Source organism: Heteronotia binoei, chromosome 15 (genome assembly GCF_032191835.1).
Source record: "Heteronotia binoei isolate CCM8104 ecotype False Entrance Well chromosome 15, APGP_CSIRO_Hbin_v1, whole genome shotgun sequence".
NCBI classification, from domain to species: Eukaryota; Metazoa; Chordata; class Lepidosauria; order Squamata; family Gekkonidae; genus Heteronotia; species Heteronotia binoei.
This window is the reverse complement of record NC_083237.1, coordinates 61268978-61289787: the sequence shown is the minus strand read 5'-3', so window position 1 is coordinate 61289787 and position 20810 is coordinate 61268978. Positions and strand designations below refer to the sequence as shown.

Genomic DNA, 20810 nt, shown 5'->3' with positions numbered 1-20810 from the left:
ACCTAAATGCATGAGATGGCGGGAGCCAGTAGAACTCCCTTTCCCCTGCGAATCTGTCAAATCCCCTTTTAAAGCCGCCTTCCATGGAAAGCCAGCCCTTTAAAAAATTATGCGCACTAGGTAATGTTGCACCCAAACCATGAGCCAAGCATGCGCCTCACCCAATCAACAAAGGGACACGTAAACAGAACTCTGTTGAGCAGGGCTTTGCATATTAGGCCACACCCCCCCGCTGCAGCCAATCCTCCAAGAGCTTACAAGGGCTCTTCATACAGGGCCTACTGCAAGCTGCAGGCAGATTGGCTACATCAAGAGGGGGTGGCTTAATATGCAGAGGAGTTCCTGCTAGTCAGGGCTTTTTTTTTTTGGAGCAGGAACTCCTTTGCATATTAGGCCACACACCACACACCCCTGCTGTAGCCAATCCTCCAAGAGCTTACAGGGCTCTTCATACAGGGCCTACTGCAAGCTCCGGGGAGATTGGCTACATCAAGGGGGGGGGGGGTGGCTTAATATGCAGAGGAGTTCCTGCTGGTCAAGCTTTTTTTTTAGCAGGAACTCTTTTGCATATAGAGTTGCCAATCCCCAGGTGGGGGCAGGGGATCCCCTGGTTTGGAGGCCCTCCCCCCACTTCAGGGTCATCAGAAAGTGTGGGGGGGGGGGAGGAGAGGGAAATGTCTGCTGGAAACTTAGTTATTCCCTATGGAGACATTTCCAAAGAAAATAATGGAGAATTGATCCACAGGTATCTGGGACGCTGGAAGGGCTGTTTTTTGAGGTAGAGGCACCAATTTTTCAGTACAGCATCCAGTGCCTCTCCCCAAAATACCCCCCAAGTTTCAAAAAGACTGGACAAGGGGGTCCAATTCTATGAGCCCCAAAAGAAGGTATCCCTATCCTTCATTATTTCCTATGGAAGGAAAGCATTTAAAAGGAGTGCGGTTCCTTTAAATGTGATGACCAGAACTCCTTTTGGAGTTCAGTTATGTTTGTCACACTCTTGCTCCTGGCTCCTCCCTAATGTCTCCTGGCTCCACCCCCAAAGTCCCCAGATATTTCTTGAATAGGACTTGGCAACCCTATTTGTATATTAGGCCACACACCCCTGATGTAGCCAATCCTCCAAAAGCTTACAGGGCTCTTTGTACAGGGCCTACTCTAAACTCCAGGAGGACTGGGTGTGTGTGGCCTAATATGCAAAGGAGTTCCTGCTCAGTGCCGGATTAAACCCTGTGGAGGCTCCTAGGCAGTTGAAATCTTGGGGGCTCCCTCACAGATTATCTCAGAGTCTTACGGCCCGCCCCACTGCCCATGGCCCCTCAGGCACCTTCTTAAAAGCCTAGGGTTGCCAAGTCCAATTCTCCTATATACCAATTTCCCCTGTGTTTCTCAAGCTCATTACAGTAGTTTATATACATTTTGATAACGTAGCCAATGTGGGACAGATTAATTATAATTGGTTTATCAAAACATGACCCAATTAGCTATCTCTGTTCCCATTGGGCAGTTTCCCCTTGGGCTACTTGAGCTCTTGTGAAGAAGCTGAGGCGGCGCTGGTGCAAAAAGTGTATACCTTAACGCAGGGCTTTTTAAATAGCAGGGGCTCATTTGCATATTAGGCCACACCCCTGACACCAAGCCAGCTGGAACTGGGCTCCTGCTCAAAAAAAGGCCTGCATTAACATATTAAAAAAACAAACAACCCCGTTAGCCAAGGGCAGGGTGAGTTGCTGGAAGTTCCGTTTCTAGGGGAACGCTGGATTATTCTGAGGGGCCCTGGGCTCTTCCCGAAATGCCTGGGTCAGCTTTTTATCACTTTGACGTTGGGACTGATTTCGCACCAGGCTTGTTCCGGGTGGAGAGCCCTTTTGCTCCCGGCGCTTCTCTCAGTTTTCACACAAGCTGCCCCGGAGCTGCGAGCTGGCGCACCACTTTCCCGCAGCAAACGAGATCCTCTTACAAGCGGTTTCTGCTTGCCGCAGAAAAGCGGCGAGCCAACTCTCCGCTCTGGGGCAGCTTGTGCGAAAACGGAGAGAAGCGCCGAGGGCAAAAGGGCTCTCCACCCGGGATAAGCCCTAGTGCGAAATCGGTCTCCGAGAAGTGGCTTGATACAGCCTGCCTCTGCCTCCTGCCTCTGGTATTCCAAAGAGGTCCCTCATCCAAGTTCTTGCCAGGGTTGGCCCCGCTTAGCTTCTGAGATCTAAAGAGAACAGACTTGCCTGGACTATCCAGGTCAGGGCACAACCAGTCTTTATAGCTTGTCCTTAGCATCTGGAATGCTCAACGTGGCCATTCCATTTGGGGATCTTTGCCATCCCAGGGATCTTTGAATAGGAAGGCTCCAGGGACTGAACCGTGGACCTCATGCATGCGGTGGAGGGGCACTGCCACTGAGCTACAGGCTCCCTCCACCCTTCCCGTGACAGGACATCCACACAGGCTTACCGACAAGGACCAGTGTAGCTTCTGAATCAGGTAAGATCTTCTCTAACAGCGGCTTCTTAAAACCATGAGGTCTCGGCTGTTCCTGCAGCAAAAGGAATGACAGGAGGTTAATCCCCCAGGGCATTTTCAACAACTTTTAATTTCTTTTTTGTGACATGCCATGGGACTATGGTTGCCAACCTCCAGGTGGGGCCTGGAGATCTCCCACTGTTGCAACTGATTTTTAGACAACAGACATCCGTTCCCTTGGAGGAAACGGCTGGCCTGAGGGTGGGCGGTCCGGCACTGCACCCCGCCGAGGTCCCTCCCCAAACCCTGATCTGCGATCCGCTTAGGCTTCGTACCCAAGATCTCCCAGAGCTGGCAACCCAAAATAGAGCATTCATTCCTGGAGAGGGCTGTTGCCAAGTCCAATTCAAGAAATATCTGGGGACTTTGGGGGTGGAGCCAGGAGACTTTGGGGGTTGGGCCAGGAGACTTTGGGGGTGGGGTCAGGAGCAAGGTTGCAACGAGCATAATTGAACTCCAAAGAGGGTTCTGGCCATCACGTTTAAAGGAACTGTGCTCCTTTTAAATGCCTTCCCTCAGTTAAAAATAATGAAGGATAGGGGCATCTCCTTTAGGGGGTCACAGAATCAGACCCCATGGTCCAATCCTTTTGAAACTTGGAGGGTGCTTTGAGAACAGGCATCGGATGCTATGCTGCAAATTTGGTGCCTCTGCCTCAGAAAACAGCTCCCCCAGAGCCCCAGATACCTGTGGATCAATTTTCCATTATACCCAATAGGAATCGTTCTCCGTAGGGAATAATGGGGTTTCCAGCAGACATCCTCCCCCCCCTGGTTTCTGATGACTCTGAAGTGGGGAGAGGGCCTCCAAACCAGGGGATCCCCTGCCCCCACCTGGGAATAGGCAGCCCTAGTACGTTAGAACCTCTCTGCAGCCAGAGGTTGCTCTTTGCAGAAGACAAAGAACAGGGGCCCCCAAGATAATGCCCAGGGATGCCAAGTTGCCCACTGACTCCTTTCCCATTGCCTGCCAGGTGTTTTTAGAAAGTGGGTGGGGCCAGGTGGTGTTAGGGTTGCCAGGTCTGACTTAGGAAATATCTGGGGGCTTTGGGGGTGGAGCCAGGAAACTTTGGGGGTGGAGGCAGGAGAAAGGGTGAGACAAGCAGGATTGAATTCTGAAGGGAGTTCCGGCCATCACACTGAAAGGGACCGCACTCCTTTTATATGCCTTCCTTCCACCGGAAATAATGGAGGATGGGGGCACTTTCTTTTGGGGCTCATAGAATTGGACCCCCTGGTCCAATCTTTTTGAAACTTGAAGGGTATTTTGGGAAGAAGCACCGGATGCTATCTGCGAATTTGGTGCCTCTGCCTAAAAATACAGCCCCCCCCCCCCACAGCCCCAGAACCACAGATTGGTTCTCTATTATACCCTGTGGGAATTGGTCTCCATAGGGAATAATGGAGTACCTAGGAGACATTTCCCTCTCCCCCAACCCTGCTTTCTGATAACCTTGAAGTGTGTGGGGGGGAGAGGGCCTCCCAACTGAGGAATCCCCTGCTCCCACCTGGGGATTGGCAACCCTAGGTGGGGTTTGGCTCAACAAGGCTTCTGATCGACCGCTGGAGATCTGATTGGCTGAACAGATTTTTAGAAACGTTGCTGTGGCAAGCAGCTGCCACCCCAGCACAAGGATCTTCACCGTATGGCTGAAGAGAAGCCACAGTCTGAAGCAACGGCTGTTTGGGGGGGCTAGCCCCACCTCCTGCAGCAGCCATTTTGTGGCAACCATTTTGTGGCTGCCCCCACCATCTTGTGTCAGAACGAATGCCAAAGGTTCTTGCAGGCTCCAAAAGTCTGGGGAATCTTAGCTGCGGAATAACAGGGTTTCAACTGCTGCTTTACCTGTTCGGAGCTCGGGGGAAAGGTCTTCATCTCTATGGAGTGATGCTCTTGCAAAAGCGGCTGGGCTGTCTCCGCATCTTTGCCGTCGGTTTGTCGCAGCTGCCCAGGGGGAAGTGTGCCCAGCGAAGCTGACTCATCAGGGTGGCTGCATAAGTGGTATTTGGGGGGACGGGAGATGGGATGGAGATGGAAACGAAGGCAGGAGAGAGGAAACAATAATGGCTAAGGCTTCAGAGCAAGAATGCATCCTGCAAATAATTAATATTTCATCATCATCAGCATCATTGAGGTGGAATTCTAGCAGGGGCTCCTTTGCATATCAGTCCACACACCCCTGTTGTAGCCAATCCTCCAACAGCTTACAGGGCTCTTCATACAGGGTCCAGAGATAGAATTCTAGCAGGGGTTCCTTTGCATATTAGGCCCCACCCCCTGATGCAGCCAATGCTCCAAGAGCTTACAGGGCTCTTAGTACAGGGACCAGAGATAGAATTCTAGCAGGGGTTCCTTTGCATATTAGGCCACACACCCCTGATGGAGCCAATCCCCCAAGAGCTTACAGGGCTCTTAGTACAGGGACCAGAGATAGAATTCTAGCAGGGGTTCCTTTGCATATTAGGCCACACACCCCTGATGTAGCCAATCCTCCAAGAGCTTACAGGGCTCTTAGTACAGGGTCCAGAGATAGAATTCTAGCAGGGGCTCCTTTGCATATTAGGCCACACACCCCTGATGGAGCCAACACTCCAAGAGCTTACAGGGCTCTTAGTACAGGGTCCAAAGATAGAATTCTAGCAGGGGCTCCTTTGCATCTTAGGCCACACCCTCCTGATGGAGCCAATCCTCCAAGAGCTTACAGGGCTCTTAGTACAGGGTCTAGAGATAGAATTCTAGCAGGGGTTCCTTTGCATCTTAGGCCACACCCTCCTGATGGAGCCAATCCTCCAAGAGCTTACAGGGCTCTTAGTACAGGGTCCAGAGATAGAATTCTAGCAGGGGCTCCTTTGCATATCAGTCCACACACCCCTGTTGTAGCCAATCCTCCAACAGCTTACAGGGCTCTTTTTTTGTAAGCTCTTGGAGGATTGGCTACATCAGGGGGTGTGGCCTAATATGCAAAGGAGCTCCTGCTAGAATTCCACCCCTGATGAAAATAATAGTAATAATAGCAATAGTAATAATAATAATAATAATAATAACAATAATAAGAAGAAATTCTTCAATGACAGTAGATCAAATAGGGTAGCCGTATTACTCTGTCTGTAGCAGGAGAAAAGAGCCAGAGCACCTGGAAGATAAACAACATTTGTGGCAGGGGAAGGAGCTTTCCAGAGTTACCGCTCACTTCTTCAGATGCGGCTAGAAGGTGAGTCCAGCTGTCCTATATACCAAGGGTGGCCAACGGTAGCTCTCCAGATGTTTTTTGCCTACAACTCCCATCAGCCCCAGCCAGCATGGCCAATGGCTGGGGCTGATGGGAGTTGTAGGCAAAAAAACATCTGGAGAGCTACCGTTGGCCACCCCTGCTATATACTGAAAGAGTGGAGGGATTTCAGATGCTGAATGATAATAGCGGGTGAACAGGGCTGGCTTTGCCACTAGGCATACTAGGCAATTGCCAAGGGCGCTGGCTTTCTGAGGGCACCCTCTCGGCTTGGCTTCGCGAACGAAGATTTAAGAAGGGTGCAATAGTCCACGTCTGCTGCAGGCTCGCTGGTGGCTGAGAAGACCAATGCGGGACAGGCAGGTCCGGCCACAGTGGCTGCAGGGAAAAGTCTGATTTGGGGTTGGTGCTGTAGCAGTGCGATTCTTCCTCGATCTCCTTTTGTCCTCAAGACCAGCTATGCGTGCGTTCTCAAAGGAAGAGACAGCCTGGTGGATGGTGTGCCTCCATGCTTTGCGATCTGAGGCTAGGTCAGACCACTGGTGATGGTTGATGCGACAGGTGCCAAGGGATTTCCTCAAGGGCACCAAATTGGGCATTGTTATGCATTGAGACTGGAACTTGGTCTTAGAGTCAAGCAGAGACTTGGCTGAGCTTGAGGCTCCATAACTATAGCCACCTGGATTCTGGAAGGAGGCCAATCAGGTCATTAGGCCAGCCGTGTACCTAGAGTTGTGTGTGATGGGTTTTTGGGTGGAGTTATTTGCATGCATATAAGCAGGGCCTTTTGGCCCTGCAAGACAGCCCAGTTTCGACCTTGCTGTGCTGAATCACTCAATAAAGAGCTGGATTCACGATCGCCTGATTGTTCTCATGTTTTGAACCCAGTACATTTTAGGCACCCCCCCCCACATGACTCAGCAAAGGAGGTCTCCCATCCAAATACTTGCCAGAGTTGGCCCCGTTCAGCTTCCGGGATCTGACAAGATCAGGCTTGCCTGGGCTATCTGGGTCAGGGAGCCATTTCAAATTTTGTGCTTTTCGTTTTCCCCTACAATTCATCTGTTTTTGAAAACTGGTTACCAGTGCGGGGTGGGGTGGTGGTGGAGGCACCGGAAATTCGCCTTGCCTGAGATGCCCGATAGTCTAGAACCGGCTCTGCAGGTGAATGACCATAGCAGGCATGACTGGATGAGCCATGATACACAGAGGGGTAGTAGTTGTGTAGAAGTCATCATTGGTAACGAGGCAGGAAACCTAGGTCTTGATTCAGTCCAGGAGGATGCATTGTCTTCAGCTTCATTATCAGTTGCAACTCAGAAAGCCAGTTTGGTGTATTTGTTAAGTGCGCAGACTCTTATCTGGGAGAACTGAGTTTGATTCCCCCACTCCTCCACTGGAATGGCCTTGGGTCAGCCATAGCTCTCGCAAGAGTTGTCCTTGAAAGGACAGCTTCTGTCAGAGCTCTCTCAGCCCCACCCACTTCACTGGGTGTCTGTTGTGGAGGAAGGAGATATAGGAGATTGTAAGCCGCTCTGAGTCTCTGATTCAGAGAGAAGGGCGGGGTATAAATCTGCCCCCACCTCACAGGGTGTCTGTTGTGGAGGAAGGAGATATAGGAGATTGTAAGCCACTCTGATTCAAAGAGAAGGGCGGGGTATAAATCTGTGGTCTTCTTCTGTCTGAAGAAGCGAGCAGTGGCTCAAGAAATCTCATTCCCAGACATGAATTATGTTAGTCCTGAAGGTGCTACTGGACTCTTGCTCTTTTCTACTGCTACAGACAGACTAAGACGGCTAGCCATCTTCAGGGCTTATTATTGTAGCAGGAGTTCCTTTGCATATTAGGTCACACAACCCCTAATGTAGCCAATCCTCCAAGAGTTTACAAGGCTCTTATTACAAAGCCAACTGTAAGCTCTTAAAGGATTGGCCACATCAGGGGTGTGTGGCCTAATATGCAAAGAAGAAGAAGAAGATATTGGATTTATATCCCGCCCTCCACTCCGAAGAGTCTCAGAGCGGCTCACAATCTCCTTTACCTTCCTCCCCCACAACAGACACCCTGTGAGGTAGATGAAGATATTGGATTTATATCCCACCCTCCACTCCAAAGAGTCTCAGAGCGGCTCACAATCTCCTTTCCCTTCCTCTCCCCCCACAACAGACACCCTGTGAGGTAGATGAAGATATTGGATTTATATCCCACCCTCCACTCTGAAGAGTCTCAGAGTGGCTCACAATCTCCTTTCCCTTCCTCCCCCACAACATACACCCTGTGAGGTTGATGAAGATATTGGATTTATATCCTGCCCTCCACTCCAAAGAGTCTCAGAGCGGCTCACAATCTCCTTTACCTTCCTCCCCCCCCACAACAGACACCCTGTGAGGTAGATGAAGATATTGGATTTATATCCCGCCCTCCACTCCGAAGAGTCTCAGAGCAGCTCACAATCTCCTTTACCTTCCTCCCCCACAACAGACACCCTGTGAGGTAGATGAAGATATTGGATTTATATCCCGCCCTCCACTCCGAAGAGTCTCAGAGCGGCTCACAACTTCCTTTACCTTCCTCCCCACAGCAGACATCCTGTGAGGTGGCTGGGACTGAGAGGGCTCCCCCAGCAGCTGCCCTTTCAAGGACAACCTCTGCCAGAGCTATGGCTGACCCAAGGCCATACTAGCAGGTGCAAGTGGAGGAGTGGGGAATCAAACCTGGTTCTCCCAGATAAGAGAGCTCTGGCTGACCCAAGGCCATTCCAGCAGGTGCAAGTGGAGGAGTGGGGAATCAAACCCGGTTCTCCCAGCTAAGAGAGCTATGGCTGACCCAAGGCCATTTCAGCAGGTGCAAGTGGAGGAGTGGGGAATGAAACCCGGTTCTCCCAGATAAGAGTCCGCTCACTTCACCACTATGGCTGACCCAAGGCCATTCCAGCAGGTGCAAGTGGAGGAGTGGGGAATCAAACCCGGTTCTCCCAGATAAGAGAGCTATGGCTGACCCAAGACCATTCTAGCAGCTGCAAGTGGAGGAGGGGGGAATCCAACCCGGTTCTCCCAGATAAGAGAGCTCTGTCTGACCCAAGGCCATTCTAGCAGCTGCAAGTGGAGGAATGGGGAATCAAACCCGGTTCTCCCAGATAAGAGAGCTCTGGCTGACCCAAGGCCATTCCAGCAGCTGCAAGTGGAGGAGTGGGGAATCCAACCCGGTTCTCCCAGATAAGAGAGCTCTGGCTGACCCAAGGCCATTCTAGCAGCTGCAAGTGCAGGAGTGGGGAATCAAATCCGGTTCTCCCAGATAAGAGAGCTCTGGCTGACCCAAGGCCATTCTAGCAGCTGCAAGTGGAGGAGGGGGGAATCCAACCCGGTTCTCCCAGATAAGAGAGCTCTGGCTGACCCATGGCCATTCTAGCAGCTGCAAGTGGAGGAGGGGGGAATCCAACCCGGTTCTCCCAGATAAGAGAGCTCTGGCTGACCCAAGGCCATTCTAGCAGCTGCAAATGGAGGAGGGGGGAATCAAACCCGGTTCTCCCAGATAAGAGAGCTCTGGCTGACCCAAGGCCATTCCAGCAGGTGCAAGTGGAGGAGGGGGGAATCCAACCCGGTTCTCCCAGATAAGAGAGCTATGGCTGACCCAAGGCCATGCCAGCAGGTGCAAGTGGAGGAGTGGAGAATCAAACCCGGTTCTCCCAGATAAGAGAGCTCTGGCTGACCCAAGGCCATGCCAGCAGGTGCAAGTGGAGGACTGGGGAATCAAACCCAGTTCTCCCAGATAAGAGTCCGCACACTTAACCACTACACCAAACTGGCTCTGGTTAAGGTCAAAGGTGCTACTGGACTCTTGATCTTTTCTACCTCACTGCCAGTTTGATTCATGGAAACTAACGGAAATCAAGCCGTCGGAGGGGTTTCAAGTCATCGGCATGTAGCCAAGGAACAACAGAACCTGCAAAGTGAGACTTCCTTCTCCCACTGAGTCTCCCAAAATTATGTTCAGGGGGTGTGGCCATTGTCAACAGATGCTCTGAAACTGCACAGGAAGCAGAGAGGAATTGGTGGGAATGGCCAGATAGAAATATGCCATCCTTCATCATGGCCACCCCCACAACCTTCTGGAGTTGCCAAGTCCCCCCACAGCCTCCAGTACAATAGGTAACATAGAGTATTCCCTCCCAAATTGGTAGAGCGTCTGGGAAAACCATAGAGTTTTCCCGGAAGCTTCTAGAGTGACTGGCGTGTGATGTCGCCGGTGCGATGCTGCCACTGTGAGTGATGTCATCGCGCTAGCGATGTCGGGGGGAGGATTCCCCCCGCCAGCCCAATGCAGGCCGGCGGGTTGGGAACCTCCCGGGCAGGGGAAACCCCGCCCAACCTGGGAACTTGGCAGCCTTACAACCTTCAGAGAACATTATTCCAAGACTCTCTTTCAAAAATGGCACCCCCTCCGTTAAAATTCTCCATCTCACAATAAAAAATGAGAATTCCCCCAGTTTAAAAAACAAAATAATATCAGATTTATTGTCCAAAACTTTTCTTAAGCGACGGAGAATATTTACAGTTCTGATAACTGCTATGTACTAAAAATTTGATCTACATTTTAACACCACTGTATTATATACAGACATGTATTGTAGTGGTGTACCTCTGATAGATTTGTACATTTTACTTTTTCCTATTTCTGATAGATTTGTGCTTTTTATCTGGTCTATCCGGTCTATGGCTACAATTCTGATATCTTCATATTTTTGGATGGTTAAATATTGAACGATTTCACTTCAGAGCTGTCTTTTTTTTCTTGAATAACAATTAAGTTATTTTTACCAAGTCTTCTTATTGTGGCTTTCTTTTTCTCCGGCAAAGCGAGTGAATTTCTGAAAGGAAACTCATTCTGCCTCCCACTTCTCTGTCACATATTATATTTTTTTTCTTCGAGCAGAGGATGAATTTGCTCTGCCCTTATAAAAATTCGCTGACTGGCTTCTACATTCAGTCAAAGTGGGGTTGGGAAATACATGGAGATCTGGTGGGTGGAGCCGAAGGGTGGTAGGGTTTGGGGATAAGCTTGCCAGGTCCAATTCAAGAAATATCTGGGGACTTTAGGGGTGGAGCCAGGAGACTTGGGGGGGTGGAGTCCGGAGACATTGGGGGTGGAGTCAGGATCAAGGTTGTGACAAGCATAACTCCACAAGGAGTTCTGGCCATCACATTTAAAGGGACCACACACCTTTTCTCCATACCTTCCCTCCATTGGAAATAATGAAGGATAGGGGCAGCTTCTTTGGGGACTCACCGAACTGGACCCCTACGTCCAATCTTTTGGAAACATGAAGAGTGTATTGAGGAGAGGCATTGGATACTATGCTGAAAATTTGGTTCCTCTACCTCAAAAAACAGGGGGGCCTCAGAGCTCCAGATACCCGTGGATCAATTCTCCATTATAACCTATGGAAATTGGTCTCCATAGGGCATACTGGAGTGCCCAACAGACATTTCCCTCCCCCCCCCTCGCTTTCTGATTACCCTCAAGCAGGGGGGAGGACCTCCAGATCGAGGGATCCCCTGCCCTCACCTGGGGATTGGCAACCTTATTTGGGGAGGGGAGGGACTTCAGTTAAGATATAATGCCTTTGAATCCACCTTCCAAAGCACCCATTCTCTATCCCCTGGAGATCTTTCGTAATCCCAAAAGATTTCCACCCACCACCTAGAGGTTGGCAGTTCCAAGTCAAAGTTCTGTTCCCTTTCACAAGCCTTCCCAAGTCTGTATAGGAGCTAGGGTGACCATAATGTCTGAAGGCCAGCCAGGGACACTGGGGGGGGGGGGGGGGGGGTGCGCGCGTGCGAAGCGCGCGCGCGCCGCCGGAAACAGGAAGTGACGTCACTTCCGGTGACGGCACTTCCGGTGATGTCATGCCACCACCAGAAACAGGAAGTGGCATCACTTCCTGTGACATCATTTCCCCCGCGTCACCTGCCGGAAACAGGAAGTGACTTCACAGCACTTCCTGTGACGTCCCCAAAAATCCCCCAAATATCACCGCCGGAAACAATTTTGTTCTCAAATCCTGAATATACTTCATCAGTATATGGGATAAGGCACTTTCTCAACTGTGCTGCATAATGCAGCCTATTTATTTTGTCCTGTTGGCTCTGTTGGCTCTATCTGCGCCACCTTCATCACTTTCGGGGTGTGGATCCCCCAGTGGGGTGGTCTCCCGACTCCCTCCGCTGACTGTTTCTGATAGCCCTGCGCCCCCTCTTTCATTTGATATGTGTCCCGTGCGGGTGCCACCCTCCCGCCGGGAGATGCCGCAAAATGAGCCCCCTTGAGGCTTATGGCGGCAGGGCTCGGGGGAAGCGAGCTAGACTGCTGTTCTTTTGAGGGGTTATAGAGTGTTTCGAGCCCGTCCCTGTGGCATCGGTCCCATCGTTGTGGGACCAAGGGGGCCGGCGCAGCGGCACGCCGAAGCAGCCTGTCACTAATAACACCGGTCAAGATGCAGGACAGGAACCTGGAAGTGACCGACAGGCTGCTTCAGCGTGCCGCTGCGCCGGCCCCCTGGGCCCCACAATGATGGGACCAATGCCACAGGGACGGGCTCGAAACACTCTATAACCCCTCAAAAGAACAGCAGTCTAGCTCGCTTCCCCCGAGCCCTGCCGCCATAAGCCTCAAGGGGGCTCATTTTGCGGCATCTCCCGGCGGGAGGGTGGCACCCGCACGGGACACATATCAAATGAAAGAGGGGGCGCAGGGCTATCAGAAACAGCCGGCGGAGGGAGTCGGGAGACCACTCCACTGGGGGATCCACACCCCGAAAGTGATGAAGGTGGTGCAGATAGAGCCAACAGAGCCAACAGGACAAAATAAATAGGCTGCATTATGCAGCACAGTTGAGAAAGTGCCTTATCCCATATACTGATGAAGTAAATACAGGATCTGAGAACAAAATTGCACTAGAAGACACAAACGCAAAGCTCCCTTACACTGAATCAGTGCTTGGGTCCACCAAAGTCAGTATTGTCACATAAGAGAAGCCCTGTTGGATCAGGCCAGTGGCCCCTCCAGTCCAACACTCTGCGTCACATAATAACATAAGAGAAGCCCTGTTGGATCAGGCCAGTGGCCCATCCAGTCCAACACTCTGCATCACATAACAACATAAGAGAAGCCCTGTTGGATCAGGCCAGTGGCCCATCCAGTCCAACACTCTGCATCACATAACAACATAAGAGAAGCCCTGTTGGATCAGGCCAGTGGCCCATCCAGTCCAACACTCTGCGTCACATAACAACATAAGAGAAGCCCTGTTGGATCAGGCCAGTGGCCCATCCAGTCCAACACTCTGCATCACATAACAACATAAGAGAAGCCCTGTTGGATCAGGCCAGTGGCCCATCCAGTCCAACACTCTGCGTCACATAAGAACATAAGAGAAGCCCTGTTGGATCAGGCCAGTGGCCCATCCAGTCCAACACTCTGCGTCACATAAGAACATAAGAGAAGCCCTGTTGGATCAGGCCAGTGGCCCATCCAGTCCAACACTCTGCATCACATAACAACATAAGAGAAGCCCTGTTGGATCAGGCCAGTGGCCCATCCAGTCCAACACTCTGCGTCACATAAGAACATAAGAGAAGCCCTGTTGGATCAGGCCAGTGGCCCATCCAGTCCAACACTCTGCATCACATAACAACATAAGGAGGGAGGGAGGGAAGGAAGGAAGGAAGGGAGAAAGGGAGGAAGGGAAGAAGGGAAGAAAGGAAGAAGGGAGGGAGGGAAGGAAGGGAGGGAAGGGAGGAAGGAAGGAAGGAAGGGAGGGAAGGAAGGAAGGAAGGAAGGAAGGAAGGAAGGAAGGAAGGAAGGAAGGAAGGAAGGAAGGAAGGAAGGAAGGAAGGAGGGAAGGAAGGAAGGGGGAGGGAGGGAGGGAAGGAAGGAAGGAAGGAAGGGGGAGGGAGGGAAGGAAGGAAGGAAGGAAGGAAGGGGGGAGGGAGGGAAGGAAGGAAGGAAGAAAGGAAGGGAGGAGGGAGGGAAGGAAGGAAGGCAAGGGAGGGAGGGAAGGAAGGAAGGAAGAAAGGAAGGGAGGGAGGAGGAAGGGAAGGGAGTGAGGGAAGGGAGTGAGGGAAGGAAGGAAGAAAGGAAGAAAGGGAGGAGGGAGGGAGGGAGGGAGGGAGGGAGGGAGGGAGGGAAGGAAGGAAGGGAAGGGAGTGAGGGAAGGAAGGAAGGAAGGAAGGAAGAAAGGAAGGAAGGAAGGGAGGAGGGAGGGAAGAAAGGAAGGCCGCCCCCCGCCCCCCCCCGCTTTCGGCCCCCTTACCTTAATCCAGGGCGGCGGATCCAGCGGCGGCGGGGAGTCCTCCGGCGGCGGCCTCGCGGCGAGGGAGGGAGGGAGCTGCCGGGGCTGGCCTCTGGAGGCCTCCAGGGACCAGCGCCGGGCCTCTCCGATACCGGCGCTGGCCTCTGGAGGCCTCCAGGGACCAGCGCCGGCTGCTCCGCGGCTTCCCCGCGGCCTCCGCTGGTCCCTGGAGGCCCTCCAGAGACTCTGGAGGGCCTCCAGGGACCAGCGGAGGCCGCGGGGAAGCCTTCGCTGGCCGGCGCTGGTCCCCGAAGGCCTTCCAGAGGCTCTGGAAGGCCTTCCGGGACCAGCGCCGGGTGCCCCGCGGCCTCTCCGCGGCCTCCGCTGGTCGCTGGAGGCCCTCCAGAGTCTCTGGAGGGCTTCCAGCGACCAGCGGAGGCCACGGAGAGGCCTCCACCACTGCCGCCGGGCCCCGCGCGTGGGCGGGGAAGGCGGGGAGTGAGGGTGGGAGCGTCCCTGCGCGTGCGCAGGGGCCCTGCGCAGGCGCAGGGACGCTCCCTCCCTCACTCCCCGCCTTCCCCGCCCGCGCCCGCGGCCCACCGGCTCCTGGGCTGCCTAAACCGGGACCTTTAATGGTCCCGGTATAGGCAGCCCGGGATCCGGGATTGGGTGGCCAGATCCGGGAATGTCCTGGGAGACCGGGACGGTCTGGCCACCCTAATAGGAGCCCCGATGTTAGACATTTGTTTGGTCACTATAGCAAAGCAAGCCAGGACTTTATCTATCATAAAGTACCTGACCTGTCTCTCCTTGCCCAGTTTCACATCCATTCCTCCCTGTGAAATACTCCTGAATACTTTCCTGTATGTGACCGCCTAGCTCAGGGGTGGCGAAACTGTGGCTCGGGAGCCACATGTGGCTCTTTCACACATATTGTGTGGCTCTCAAAGCTCCCACTGCACGGTCAACTGGCTTGGAGAAGGCATTTGTCCCTTTACGTCACTTTTCAAAGCCAAGCCAGCCAGTGGCTTGGAGAATGCATTTAAAGTTGCTTTCTTACCACATCTTCCTCCCTCCCCCATCTATGTCCTGCCTTCCTTCCCGTCATGCATCTCTCAAACATCCAACATCCGTGTATTATGGCTCTCAGGTATCTGACTTTTATTCTTCGTGGCTCTTACATAAATCATGTTTGGCCACCCCTGGTGTCAAGTCTCTGTAAAACTTTGGCCAAGCCTGTGCTTAACTTTGGCTCAAGCAAAGAGCCTTCTGGGTAAAGCCCATCTGTATTCCAATGCTGCTAGCTGAACCTCTCCCTACCCCCCTCCCTTTCCTTTGTTATGTAGTCTTGCTTTGAAATGGGAATATGTGAAGACATTATCTGTGCCTTCTCAGGCTGGGCATCGGGGGAAGTTGGAGCCAGAGACACTCAAGGCCAGAGCCGGCCTGAGAACGAAATTGTAACATCAATGTGTGAATGTGCCCTGCATAGTGCCCCTCCCTTAAGAATCCCTTTGAAGAGTACCTTATATGATGGCATTGTACTGTATGAGCTTTAGTCTTTCAATTTGAACTTAGCCAAGTATATCCTTATCAATAAACTAGCTACTTTGTTTCAACAACGACTCATTATTGAATCTGGAGACTTGACACCTGGCCTAACTAATCTAACTTGATACATGGAGTTTGCATAACCCAGCACAGGTTCAAGATAGACTCTGGTCCCCAGATGTCCAGTTAGGGACCTGTCAGAGTGGTGCCTGACATCAATACCTGTGTTGAAGTAGAAGAGTTCTTAAAACCACCTCTCGGTCCTGTGCTTTGAGACTCCCGGCATCGATCATGTGGTCAAGTATCTGGTTGGCAACCCCAGCTAGACTCCTCTCTGGAAGATCTAGAAGAACGATTCCTAGAGGGGCAAGAAGAGAGGAATATTTGTGCTAAACATAAGAGAAGCTATATTGGATCAGGCCAACAGCCCACCCAGTCCAACACTCTGTGTCACACAGCGGCCAAAAAACCCAGGTGCCATCAGGAGGTCCATCAGTGGGGCCAGGACACTAGAAGCCCTCCCACTGTGCCCCCACCCAGCAACTCAAAAGAGACACCTGTTAGCATTTACAATGTACCAAGGAGCTTTCCCAGGTAAACTTTGGTGTGTTTTGTAGGTATAATTAACTCAGTTGTTATTCCTTTCTTGTATGGGGATCTGGAATCATCTATTGAGGATGTGTCTGGGCTACGGGATGGGATGGAGTCTGTAGATTTTTCCAAACAAGTCTGAGAGTGGTTCACATAAACTTTTTCTAGATAGGGTTGCCAGGTCTGTGTTGGAAAATACCTGGGGACTTTGGGGGTCGATCCAGGAAATGGTGGGGTTTGGGGGAGGGGAGGGGCCTCAGCATGGCCACCCTTCAAAGCAGCCATTTTCTCCAGGGATGCTGTTCTCTGCCAGCTGGAGATAAGTTGTAAAAATGGGAGATCTCCAGGCCCCACCTGGAGGCTGGCAGCCCTATTTCTAGAGCATATTTCCAGAGCCTGTGGACACCTGTGGAACCCAATCTTTTAAAGCCTGTGGGCACCTTTGGAAATCGGAACACACCACGGTAGGCACAGCCGCAAAATGGCTGCCACAAAACAGCTGCCAAAGGAGGTGGAGCCAGCTGGAAATTGAAAGACATCACGGTAGGCACAGCCGCAAAATGGCTGCCACAAAACAGCTGCCAAAGGAGGTGGAGCCAGCTGGAAATTGAAAGACATCACGGTAGGCACAGCCACAAAATGGCTGCCAGAAAACAGCTGCCAAAGGAGGTGGAGCCAGCTGGAAATTGAAAGACATCACGGTAGGCACAGCCGCAAAATGGCTGCCACAAAACAGCTGCCAAAGGAGGTGGAGCCAGCTGGAAATCGGAAGACATCACGGTAGACACAGCCGCAAAATGGCTGCCACAGAACAGCTGCCAAAGGAGGTGGAGCCGGCTGGAAATCTGAAGAAATCACGGTAGGCACAGCCACAAAATGGCTGTCACAAAACAGCTGCCAAAGGAGGTGGAGCCAGCTGCATTTAAAAAAATCTGCACAGCCAATCAAATCTCCCATGGCCAATCAAAAGCCTTGTTGGACAAAAGCTCCACCCAGTCCACCGAGCCCTGGTTAGTACTTCATAGAATCATGGAGTTGGAAGGGGCCATGCAGACCATCTAGTCCAACCCCCTGCTCCATTCAGGCCCAGCCTAAAGCATCTCCGACAAACCCAGCCACGTTTTGAAGACTGCCAATGAAGGGGAGCGCCTCATCTTCCTAGGCAGCTGGTTTCACCCCTGAACTACTCTGAGTGACTTGATTCCTCAGTACGAAGTGAGACACAAAGAAAGCCCACGAGCCTTCCCCTCACCTTTGGTAAAAGCCCTGCGCACTTCCATAAGGCTGTGGAAAGTCAGGTACGAGAGGTGAGGCCTCCCCCAGTGGCCCAGTTCTTCAAAGTCTTCTTCCAGCTTGATCCAGTGAGAGGCCTCCATCCAGCGCAGTTCACTGTTCTTGTCCATGACCAATTCATGAAGTTCCACATACGACTGGGGAAGAAGCAAAGGCCTTTTAGCATCGTTGATACTTTAGGCCAAACTGTGGCTTGGGAACCGCATGTGGCTCTTTCACACATATTGTATGGGTCTCAAAGCCCCCCTCCCACCCTGTCAGCTGGCTTGGAGAATGCATTTAAGTTGCTTTCTTTCCACCTCTCTCTCCTCCATCTACAAGAACAAGAAGAAGATATTGGATTTATATCCCGCCCTATACTCTGAATCTCAGAGCAGCCACAATCTCCTCTACCTCCCCACCCCCACAACAGACACCTTGTGATGTGGGTAAGGCTGAGAGAGTTTTTTACAGCAGCTGCCCTTTCAAGGACAGCTCTGCGAGAGCTATGGCTAACCCAAGGCCATTCCAGCAGGTGCAAGTGGAGGAGTGGGGAATCAAACCCGGTTCTCCCAGATAAGAGAGCTCTGGCTGACCCAAGGCCATTCCAGCAGGTGCAAGTGGAGGAGTGGGGAATCAAACCCAGCCCTCCCAGGTAAGAATCCGCACACTTAACCACTACACCAAATTGGCTCTAGTTCCCTCCCTCCCTCTCAAACATCTGACATTTACTCTATGTGGCTCTCACGTTAAGCAAGTTTGGCCACCCCTGCTTTAGACTTTAAGGACTTATTTTGGCTAGATATGGAACTGAACAGCCAAAGCTGCTGCATGGAACAGCAAGGGGATTGTATTGCTTGTTGAATTTTTGCCTGCTGTGCTTCTGTAAAGAACAGAAGAAGAAGAACTGCAGATTTATACCCCGCCCTTCTCTCTGAATCAGAGACTCAGAGCGGCTTACAATCTCCTATATCTTCTCCCCCCCACAAGAGACACCCTGGGAGGTGGGGGCAGATTTATACCCTGTCCTTCTCTCTGAATCAGAGACTCAGAGCAGCTTACAATCTCCTATATCTTCTCCCCTCACAACACACACCCTGTGAGGTGGGGGCAGATTTATACCCCGTCTTTCTCTCTGAATCAGAGACTCAGAGCGGCTTACAATCTCTTTCCTTCCCCCACAACAGACACCCTGTGAGGTGGGTGGGGCTGAGAGGGAAGGGGGTGAGGTGGGTGGCCTCCCACAAGGAAGAAAGAGGTCCTTTATAAGGGCAGCAAAGAGGTGGAACTGCACAGACCCACTGGATCCAACCAAGTCCAACGCAGCTCTCTCCTGGCCTTAGGAACTTACCTCATGAGCCCTCCAATGGGAGGGGGATGTTTGAGCAGCCCTCCCACTCCTCGGTGCCCGCAGGTCCTTCTCGTCCAAGGAGGCACCTGCCAAAAAGAAAAGGAGTTCATCTGAGTTTGTTTCCTCCAAGGAATGAAACGAAACGTGTAGGGTTGCCAGATCCAATTCAATAAATATTTGGGGACTTTGGGTGTGGGGCCAAGAGACATTGGGGTGGAACCAGGAGCAAGGTTGGGACAAGCATAATTGAACTCCAAAGGGAGTCCTGGCCATCAAAAGGGACTGCACACCTTTTAAATGCCTTTGCTCCATTAAATAATGAAAGGATAGGGGCATCTTCTTTTGGGGCTCATAGAATCGGACCCCCTGGTCCAATCATTTTGAAACTTGGTGGGTGTTTTGAGAAGAGGCACTGGATGCTATGCTGAAAATTTGGTGCATCTACCTCAAAAAACAGTCCCTTTGGAGCCCCAGATACCCACAGATCAATTCTCCATTATACACTATGGGAATTGGTCTCCATGGGGTATAATGGAGTGCTCAGCAGACATCTCCCTCCCCCCCCTTGATTTCTGATGACCCTGAAGGAGGGGGGACCTCCAAAATGGGGGATCTCCTGCCCCCACCTGGGGATTGGCAGCTCTATATTGTATCATGCCGAGGCCCCTCCCGTCCCTGGCCCCCCCTCCCAAATCTCCAGTTATTTCCCAACCTAGAGATGGCAACCCCACAATACAGTCACCAGCAACATTCTGAACCTGAAATAAATTCTGCCCAACAGGTTAATGGAAGAGAGATTATACCAGAGAGTGCAAGTCCATTTCTTCCTGCCACAAACCTGGCGTTCTTTTTGTGTAAGGTGTTTCTACAAATCTCAGAGAAGTGTATTGTTAAAATGAGACATAGCCTATGAAGCTGCCTTCTACTGAATCAGACCCTGGGTCCATCCAAGTCAGTCTTGTCTACTCAGACTGGCAGCGGCTCTCCAGGGTCTCCAGCTGAGGTTTTTCACACCTACTTTCCTGAGCCCTTTTTCGTTGGAGATGCCGGGGATTGAACCTGGGACCTTCTGCTTATCAAGCAGATGCTCTACCACTTACCAGGTCTCGGATTCAGTGGGAGCTCACAGGAGCGTAGCTCCTGAACCTTTCTGAGAGTTCCTCTTCCTCCTTCTTAGAGTTCCACCTCCTTGTCCATTGAATAGTATGCACAGCTGCATAACAATCCCTGGATGAGCTCCACCACCTATTTTTCTACAAAACAACCCCTGCCACTGAGCAACCGTCCCTCCCCTGAGATATATGAACATATATGAACTTACAAAGTTGCCTGCTACTGAATCAGACCCTCAGTCCATCCAAGTCAGTCTTGTCTACTCAGACTGGCAGCAGCTCTCCAGGGTCTCCAGTTGAGGTTTTTCACGCCTACTTGCCTGGACCCTTTTGAGTTGGAGATGCCGGGGACTGAACCAGGGACTTTCTGCTTACCAAGCAGATGCTCTACCACTGAGCCACCATCCCTCCCCGTCCCTATTAGAAATCTGGTTTTGACATTCAAATTGCAGGATGTTTTGATGTCTCTTCCCCCCCCCCCCCGCAACCGCCCCAAAATCACCAACACCAAATGTATTCCTTGCTTCTATCTAGAGCCAGACTTTACTCTGCGGCACTGGTTATCTATCTATCTATCTATCTATCTATCTATCTATCTATCTATCTATCTATCTATCTATCTATCTATCTATCTATCTATCTATCTGTCTGTCTGTCTGTCTGTCTGTCTGTCTGTCTGTCAATCTATCTATCTATCATCATCTATCATCATCCATCTATCTATCATCTATCATCCATCCATCATCCATCCATCCATCTATCTATCTCCATCTATCTCCATCCATCCATCCATCCATCCATCCATCCATCCATCCATCATCCATCCATCATCTATCTATCTATCTATCTATCTATCTATCTATCTATCTATCTATCTATCTATCTATCTATCTATCTATC

At 51.5% G+C, this 20810-nt stretch overlaps 1 protein-coding gene across 1 annotated transcript in view; it reads right to left on the bottom strand.

The window, feature by feature from the left end:
- SLC4A1 (solute carrier family 4 member 1 (Diego blood group)) overlaps nt 1-20810 on the bottom strand; it is a 69425-nt gene that overhangs the window by 39051 nt on the left and 9564 nt on the right. The window contains exons 3-7 of the mRNA XM_060255261.1: nt 18799-18884; nt 17428-17605; nt 15807-15942; nt 4360-4504; nt 2446-2527 (exon numbers count right to left, since the gene is read on the bottom strand). Of these exons, the coding sequence (XP_060111244.1) occupies nt 2446-2527; nt 4360-4504; nt 15807-15942; nt 17428-17605; nt 18799-18884 (627 nt within the window). The remainder of the gene's footprint in view (nt 1-2445; nt 2528-4359; nt 4505-15806; nt 15943-17427; nt 17606-18798; nt 18885-20810) is intronic.